The 9,361-nt window shown below is 47.2% G+C and overlaps 1 protein-coding gene across 1 annotated transcript in view; it reads right to left on the reverse strand.

The window, feature by feature from the left end:
- LOC131233779 (magnesium transporter MRS2-I-like) overlaps positions 1 to 8,710 on the reverse strand; it is a 54,977-nt gene extending 46,267 nt beyond the window's left edge. Inside the window, exons 1-2 of the mRNA XM_058230567.1 lie at positions 8,367 to 8,710; positions 8,231 to 8,260 (exon numbers count right to left, since the gene is read on the reverse strand). Of these exons, the coding sequence (XP_058086550.1) occupies positions 8,231 to 8,260; positions 8,367 to 8,609 (273 nt within the window). The 5' untranslated portion in view covers positions 8,610 to 8,710. The remainder of the gene's footprint in view (positions 1 to 8,230; positions 8,261 to 8,366) is intronic.
- Positions 8,711 to 9,361: the final 651 nt, after the last annotated feature.

The following is a 9,361-nucleotide window of genomic DNA, read 5'->3' on the forward strand; positions in this document are numbered from 1 at the left end:
AGCGAAGAAGGCGCAATCGCCCTTCCATGGAAGGCACGGCAGAGAGCAGTGAACCATGGAAAGCCGACATTCAAAATTTCAAAAAAGAAGTGCGGGAAGAGATGGCAAAAGAGATGGCGGACATAAAGCACGGCCGGAATATATACTCAACCGGGTCCGAAGCGAAAGCGTCCCCCTTTGTAGACTCGGTACTGAAGGCCCGGTTGCCCGAGAGGTTTTGATTACCTCAAATCACTCCTTTCACCGGCAAAACCGACCCGTCCGAGCATATTGAGTGCTTCAGAACCTATATGGAACTCCACGATGCCTCGGATGCAGTAATGTGTCGGGCCTTTTCTCTTACATTGACTGATGTAGCTCGACTGTGGTTCAAACAGTTGAAACCAAAGTCCATCAATTCATTCGTTGAGCTGAGCGAAGCCTTCCTCACCAACTTCATCGGCGGAAAGAAGAAATTAAAGCCCCCTGCATATCTGAATAACGTAGTTCAGAAGCAGGGAGAGCTACTAAAAGATTACATCAAGCGTTTTAATTTCGAATCCCTTCAAGTTTGAAAACATTCGGAAGAAACGGCCCTCAATGCACTCATGCAAGGAGTTAGGGATAAGCCATTCCTGGCATCTCTAGACAAGACTCCGCCCGATACTCTGGCAGAGTTTATGGCACGATCCGATAAATATGCCAACGCCGAGGAAGCGCTAATCCTGAGTGAAACTAAAAGCTCGGCCAACGAGTCGGCCAAAAACGAAGCCGCCTCGGCCGGAGGGAGGACACGCAACGAGGATCACGCGCGTGACGAGCGAAGCTCAGGAAAACGGCCGGATCGAAAATTTTCCAATATACTCCCCTGAATAAGACTCGGGAAGAGGTCTTGATGGAAATAAAAAACGAAGGCTTTGTTAGCTGGCCCAAAAGCTCAGGAGTAATCCTAATCGGCGGGACAAGGATAAGTACGCCATTATCACCGCGATCACGGGCATAACACAAGTGATTGCCGTCACTTAAAAGAAGAGATCGAACGACTCATAAAAGACGGCCGACTCAGAGAACATATGGTCAAAGCTGGGGCATCTGAGGCGCGCCCGAGCGAGAGTCAGCCTATGGAAGAAATCCGGACGATCATCGGCGGTCCACAATGTGGGGGCGACTCAAACAACGCGCGAAGGAACCACGCATGAAAACTTAGTCAGCCTCAGTCCGAGCTCATGATTATAGATCGGCCATCAAAAGAAAGGAAAAGAGAAAGATATTGCATATCGTTCACTGAGGGAGACGCCCGAGGTATCCATCACTCCCACGATGACGCATTGATTGTCACCCTGACTATCGCTAACCGAAAAGTGTTTTGGATACTCGTCGATACGGGGTCATCTGCAGACGTGTTATTTACCCAAGCTTTCGACAAAATGGGGATCGAACGATCCACACTGCGCCCAGTTCGGACCCCGTTGATCGGTTTTTCCGGAGGACAGGTCTTGCCTGAAGGGATTGTCTCGTTACCACTCACTGCTGGCAATGCCCCACATCAGACGACGATGATGGTTGACTTCCTGGTCGTCGATCAACCCTCGGTATACAACGCAATACTCGGCCGACCTTCATTGAGTCTCCTCCAGGCCGTGGTATCCACATACCATCTTTCAATGAAATTCCCGACCGAGTCGGGAGTCGGAATTGTCAAAGGAGACCAGCAAGATGCGAGGCGGTGTTACATGATAGCCGTAAAAGGAGCCGCCGACAAACGTCCGACCAACATATTAACGATCGAATCGTTGGATCCTCGGGCGAGAATTATGAACGAGGACAGCCGGTCGAAGATCTTGTCTCGGTCCCCTTGGTCGAGACAGATGGATCCAAGACGGTGCGAATTGGCTCGTCTCTGCAGTCCCCTTTGAGAGAAAAGCTGATAGCCCTGCTCCGTAGGTACGCCGACGTCTTTGCCTGGGGTCATGAAGATATGCCCGGGATCGATCCCTCTGGTGGTGACTCACCGACTCAACATCGATCCGTCATATCGACCGATCCGACAGAAGCGGCGACCGCTCGGCCCTGAACGATACGCTATCATCGAAGAAGAAGTCAACAAACTCCTCCAGGCTAATTTCATAGAAGAAATACACTATCCAGAGTGGGTCGCGAATGTCGTGCTTGTAAAGAAATCCAACGGGAAGTGGCGAGTCTGTATTGACTATACCGACTTAAATAAAGCCTGCCCAAATGATAGCTTTCCGCTTCCGAGGATATACCAGATAGTTGATAGTACCGTAGGGCATGTTCTCATTAGCTTCATGGATGCATATTCAGGATATAATTAAATTGCAATGCATCAAACAGATAAATCAAAAACTACCTTTGTCACCGACAAAGGCCTTTATTGTTACCGAGTGATGCCATTTGGTCTGAAGAATGCCGGCGCAACTTATCAAAGGTTAGTTAACAAAATCTTTGCTCGGCTTATAGGCCGAACCATGGAAGTATACATCGACGACATGCTCGTTAAAAGCATACACGCGGCTGATCATGTGAATAATTTGGAAGAAATGTTTCTAATCCTATGGAAGTTCCGGATGAAGCTAAATCCAAGTAAATGTGCTTTTGGAGTAGGCTCCGGTAAATTCCTCGGTTTCTTGGTCAGTCAGCGAGGAATAGAGGCAAACCCTGAAAAGATAAAGGCTCTGATTGATATAGAATCCCCCAAAACCATTAAAGACGTCCAAAGGTTGGCTGGACGAGTCGCAGCACTTAATCGGTTCCTGTCCAGAGCAACGGATAAGTGTCTCCCTTTCTTCAAACAATTGAAAGGAAGACAAGCGATGGGTTGGACGGAAGAGTGTGAAGCAGCATTCCAGCAATTAAAATCATATCTTGGTTCTGAACCTCTCTTATCAAAACCCGAACCGGGGGAGTCGTTGCTCCTCTACCTAGCGGTATCCGAGGCAGCGGTGAGCTCGGCTTTGATACGAGAATCCGAAGGAAAGCAACTGCCGGTTTACTACGTCAGCAAAGCGTTATTGCCAGCAGAAACGAGATACCCAAGCTTGGAAAAAGTGGCCTTGGCTTTAATAACTTCCTCTCGGCGACTTAGGCCGTATTTCCATGCCCACACCATCATAGTAATGACCGACCTTCCGCTTCGCCAGGTACTGCAGAAACCAGAAGCTTCCGGCCGACTCACCAAATGGGCTATCGAGCTGAGTGAGTTTGATATTCAATACCGACCAAAGGCAGCAATCAAAGGGCAAGCCGTAGCTGATTTTATCGCCGAGGAAACGTCTTCAGCCGAACTTTCAGCAAATGATACACCGAAGGACGGTGCAGCTCCGACCTCAACCGCTCCCCCTTGCCCTATTCCGTGGAAACTGTATGTCGACGGTTCTTCAAACTCGAAGGCCAGTGGGGCTGGGGTTGTGCTGGAAACCCCCGATCATACCTATATACAGTACGCCTTACGACTTGGATTCCAAGCGTCGAACAATACGGCGGAATATGAAGCGTTGTTACTCGGCCTCCGACTCGCCGCTAGCATGGAGGTCACGCACCTAAGTGTTTTCAGCGACTCTCAGTTGGTTGTTAACCAAGTTACCGGTGTATACCAGACACGAAAAGACCAGCTAAGGGCATACATGCAGAAAGCAAAGGAACTTATCAACGGATTTCAATTCTGTCGTGTCACTCGGATCCCTCGTACGGAAAACAGCAAAGCCGATTTGTTAGCAAAGCTCGCCTCAGCCGATGAAGATGAGATACCCAGGTCCGTCCCTGTCGAATACGTTGACAAGCCAAGCATAGATGAACCAATTAGCGAGGCTGTCAATACAATCGACTCGGAACCTTCCTGGATTGATCCAATCCGCCAATACCTTGACGAAGGAAAGTTGCCCGAGGATCGTGCCGAGGCTCGACGAATTAAGATTCGAGCCTCCCGTTATACCATATTCAACGGAACCCTCTACAAGAAAGGTTACTACGCCTCTGCTGCGGTGCCTCAAACCCAGCGAGGCAAACTATGTGTTACGGGAAATTCATGAAGGAATCTGCGGAAACCACTCTGGAGGGCGATCCCTCGCCTACAAGGTCCTACGACAGGGATACTACTGGCCCACTATCCAACACGACGCTCGCGAGCTCGTTCAAAAATGCGACAGATGCCAACGGTTCGCGGCAATTCCGAGGCAAGCGCCCGAAGCACTAACGCCGATGACCGGTCCCTGGCCTTTCGCACAGTGGGGCATCGACATCATAGGACCGCTCCCTATGGGAAAAGGTCAGACCAAGTTTGCTGTGGTGGCGGTTGACTATTTCACGAAGTGGGCCGAGGCAGAACCATTAGCTAAAATAACCGAGCAGAAGATCACCGAATTTGTATGGAAAAATATTATCTGCCGATTCGGGGTACCCCGTACCATTGTTACAGACAATGGAAGGCAATTTGATAACAGAAGCTTTCGCGGGATGTGCGACAACCTAGGAATCTGAAACGTTTATTCTTCGCCTCATCATCCTCAAACCAACGGACAAGTTGAGGCGGTTAATAAGATTATCAAGCAACATCTTCGGACCAAGCTTGGCCGAGCCAAAGGAGCGTGGGCCGAAGAGCTCCCGAAAATTCTTTGGGCCTACCGAACCACCGCTCGAACAGCCACAGGGGAGACCCCATTTTCACTAGCCTATGGCTCGGAAGCCGTCACTCCCGTTGAAATCGGATTACCTTCGGCTCGGATCACCACGTTCAATGCAGAAGCAAACGAAGAACTCCTTGCACTCGGACTTGACCTTCTGGACGAACAAAGAGAAGTGGCACGGCTGCGCACGGAGGCGCGGCAGCGACAAGTGGCTCGGTTCTACAACACCCGAGTTAGGATTAGAAGATTTCGAATGGGGGATATGGTCTTCGAAAAGTGTTTTCTAACACTAAGGAATTTGGTTCGGACACTGGGACCCAATTGGGAAGGACCCTACATCGTCTCGGGCACCATTAGACCAGGGAACGTATCGGCTAGAAGACCTAAACGGACAACCGTTGCCCCACCCTTGGAACGCCGAACACCTCAAAGTCTACTATCCCTAGTTACGTCTTCAACGATTAAAGACTCGAACTAAGAAAGGATAAAGCCAAGTCGAATAAGTAAAGATAGGCATTTCTCTTCATTCATCAAAACATATGTAAGTACAAAGAAAGCGAATACATCAATCATCAAACATATGTAAGTACAAAGCAAGCGAATACATCAAAGCAAAAAAATATATATGTCCAAGGGCCCCGGTAACTGTCCTCATGCACCTGCCGCAGTATCTTCAGCAGTGGCGTTCGGGTTCTCGGATCCCGAGGTTGCTCCACCCTCGATTCTGAAAGGTCAAGGTCCGGGAAGGATTTCTTTATGTCCTTGACGCATTCCCGATATCCGCTTTGGAACAAGCGGTCCCTTTCATCCTCGAACTCCGCCGACTCGAGGAATGCTTGGACGGCTTGGTCCCTAGCCCTCTCGGCCTCCCGAGTCTTCTCGACGGCCTGTTGAATGTGCTCCGCCGCCTCAAGCTTAGCCCGAGCTAAGTCATCCGCGCACGAAGCATGGACTGCCAGAACTCGCTGATTCTCCTCTTCGACTTTGGAGAGTCGAGCCAGTGCCTGAGCGACCTCTGCCTTCGCTTCGTCCAGGGCTCTTCTGGAGGAAGCCGCCTCTGCCCTCGCGTCTTCGGCAGCCTTCCGGGCAAGGGACGCCTCGCCTGTCAGGACGCCGACCCGGACCTCGGCCTCCTCGCGTCGACCTTCGACCTCAGACAGAAGAGCCTGCAGCCGATGAGTTGAGGATAGCTCCTTGCTGGCCTTGATTAAGCAAGGAGCGAGTTCAAAAAGCATCCGTGGCTGACGGTCTGCGACGACGGGGCGTTGTAGAGTTTCACGAACTCTCTTTCACACCCGTGGGCCAGGGCCCATGGAACCATCCCCGACACCACTTGCTGCAGGAATGACAGCCCCTCCTGGTTCGTCCCCTCCCCTCGGGAGGACGCGATCCTCGTCTCTCCCTCCCCCCTGGAGGACGCGGCCCCGGTCTCCTCCTCCCGACTCGGAACATCCGTCTCAACGCGTGCCGAGTTAGGAGCCGCCCGAGGCTCCGAAGCAGCAACCGCCGTCTCTTCCGCCCGTTCGTCCGGGTCGGGAATTACGACGACGGAGGGGGCAGAACGTCGGCTCTTTCTCCTTCCGCAGCACCCTTTGCCTCTTCGGCCGAGGCTCCGAAAGAAGAACTGACCGCGGAGGATAATACATATAAGTTTAGTCCCTGTGGATTCAACCTCGGTCTTACCGAGTTATTACTACATCGTGACCCTACACTTAGGGTTGTGAACAAATACACCTGTAGCAATGGGCTTAAAATTGACAAGAGAAGGTGGAGGAAAAAATGTGAACTCAACTTTATTCAAAAGTCTAATTAGAAGCCTCAGATACCTCACAATCACAAGGATGGATATCGTTTACAGTGTTGGGCTGCTAAGAAAGTACATATAAGCACCAAAAGAATCACACTAGCTCCTTGCAAAAAGAATTCTTAGGTATGTCGAAGGAACCATGAAATTCGGCCTATTCTATCCATATAATGATGAAGCAAAATTATATAGATACTTAGACAGTGATTGAGGAGGTAACCAAGGTGAACGGAAAATTACCACTGGCTATGTGTTCTATCTCAGGTTGATGACTTTCACATGGAATTTAAAAAAGCAAAGCGTGGTCACTTTATCCACATGTGAAGTTGAATATGTGGCAGCATCGTCCATCATTTGTGAAGTAATCTAGTTGAAGAACTTGCTAAACGAGTTAAAGCATCCTTAAGAAGACTCCGCGGTCATATACGCGGAGTCTTCTTAAAAAAAAAAAGAAAAAAGACTCTGCGGTCATATACGTAGATAACAAATCTACAATCGAGCTAGCTAAAAATCCAGTGCAACATGGAAGGAGAGCAACACACATCGATACTAGATATCATTTTTTGATAGATCATGTAAAGTAGAAAACAGTAAAGCTAGAGTATTGTCATACTACTGAACAAATGGTGGATATTTTTACCAAGGAATTGTTGGCAGAAGCATTTCGATGACTAAGAGAGAAACTCATAATGAAACTGTTTTTGGTTTGAAGGGGAATATTGGAGTTGCAAACCAAAACCCATTTCCCGCAATAGTTGGTATCTGTTGAACTTCCAATGCAGCAGTAGTAGTTCTCAAGGAGGTGTTTTGGAAGATGCAAAGGTTGTGTAGGTCTCTAGAAATATTTAATGTTTGAAGCTCCTAGTAGGGGTATTATAGTCCTTTCACATCTCAAGCAAATATCTATATAAAGGGTGTTGTGTATCAGGATATAGCAAGAGGTGAAGAAGCAGTAAAAACACAATTTAAAAAAAAAAAAATGTTTTAGTTTGTTTTTTTTTTTTTCTCTCTTCCTTCCTTTTACATAATAATAATAATTATTATTATTATTATTATTATTTGGGTGAGCTTGTTAGTACACACCCATGTCAGTACACACACTCAATGTTAGCGGATCGATACCAAGACCTCAAGTGTTGAAATGAGGTATCTCCACTCAGTCTGCCAGTTGAGCTATGGATCTGGGTGTTTTTACATAATTAAATTTTCTGAGTTGTCTTAAGGCTTTGTAAAGCCAATAATTCTATCCTCTTGAAGCAAATAAATCTGGCTTCTACAGCCAACGGAACAAGAGTTTCTTTATCTTTTTTTATTTTTTATTTATTTTTTGTTCAATTGAATACTAGCAACTTAAATTAAATAGCTCGACTCGGCCCAAACCCGGCTTTCAAGCCAAACCGAGTCGAACGAGTTAATCGAGCTAGCTCGGTTTGTGTCGAGCTCTATTGAAGGCCTACAACTGAACTGTAATTACTCTATATTCAAGTTGGACTTGAAAGGAATATAATTGCAACTTAAGAGTTACTTCTAATTATGAATACAATGAGAGGGTGGATCCAATTTGGGCTAATTCCTATTATGAATGGTAAGTCAGCAACCTAAATTTTTTCCATATGGTTACTAAACTGAATTATCGCAATTGAGTTCAATCGAACATCCAAACGCAGCACAATTCTCTACTCCAGACCAAAAATTAAAAAAAATAAATAAATATCAGAAATTGCACTGTTATAAAATAACACAGCATTGACAATACAAATTTAGAAAAAGAAAATACAGATTAGAAATTTCAATGATTGCGTACCTCTTCTGCAGTGATTATGGCCTTGATATGCTGCTTTTGAAGAAAGACAAACAAATAAAGGAAATTTTTTTTTTACAAAAATAGCAATAATATCACCTAAGAATCATCAAAATTACAACAAGGACCGGAACTTCACCTCGAGATTTAGAACAATGGCCTGCTCTCGGCCAAAAATCGTCGACGGATAGGATAGAAGCGGGTCGAGGATCCGAAGATCGCGAGCGTGAATCTGAACCCGGTTCATGATAGCGTACTTGTCGACGTCCAGGATCGTGTCGTCGCCGGTGGAATCTAGCAGTATCCAGCTCCTCGACACGGCCGTTTTCTTCTTTAGAGAGGCCTGAGGGTCTGCTGGGACGACGTATCCGTCTCCAGCCATTTGGACCGTTGGATTTCACGTCCACGACGAGAAAGGAAACGAACGGAAGGAATAGGACTTTGGAATTTGCGTTTTCTGAACGTCCGGGCAGCTTATATGGCCAATGTCAGAGCGAGAGGAATCCCTGCATGGAGAAAAAAGAAAAAAAAGGGTGTTAGAGCTGTCGAGTTTCTGGGTTCGTCGCGATGAACCTCTCTTTGGTTCGTATGCACACGTGATTGCGTTGCATGGTGCATGAGAACCTTCTATCCGGTGGCAGGTGGGAGTTCAGTCCTCCGCAGCGCAAAACATCCCCCTCTGTAGGTCGCACCATGTTGAATATGTAAAATCCACTCCGTCCATCAGGTTCTAATCCTCAATTCTAGATCCTAATCCAAAAATCAGATCAATAAAAAATATTGGTGGGCCACACCACATGGGAAAATGGAGATGGGATGCCAACCATAGTTTGTGCGTAGGGCCACCATGGTTTATATATTTCATAAAACCCATTAATCAGATGCAAATCATCAGGAAGATGAATGAAGAGACAAAAGTCAGCATAATGCAAAACTCGGGCGGGGAAATACGGTGTGAAATGAGAGGTTTTAGGAGCAATTTACACAGTTTGCGTTGGTGTAGATCATAATATTAGGCTGATCTTTTATATGTACGGTTGAAATGAGGGTTTTCACCTGATGGACGGAGTGGATTTACAGATGAAAAATGGTGGGGCCCACCAAGATTTGGTGGTTTACGCCCGCGAAAAACTG

Source organism: Magnolia sinica, chromosome 18 (genome assembly GCF_029962835.1).
Source record: "Magnolia sinica isolate HGM2019 chromosome 18, MsV1, whole genome shotgun sequence".
Lineage (NCBI taxonomy): Eukaryota > Viridiplantae > Streptophyta > Magnoliopsida > Magnoliales > Magnoliaceae > Magnolia > Magnolia sinica.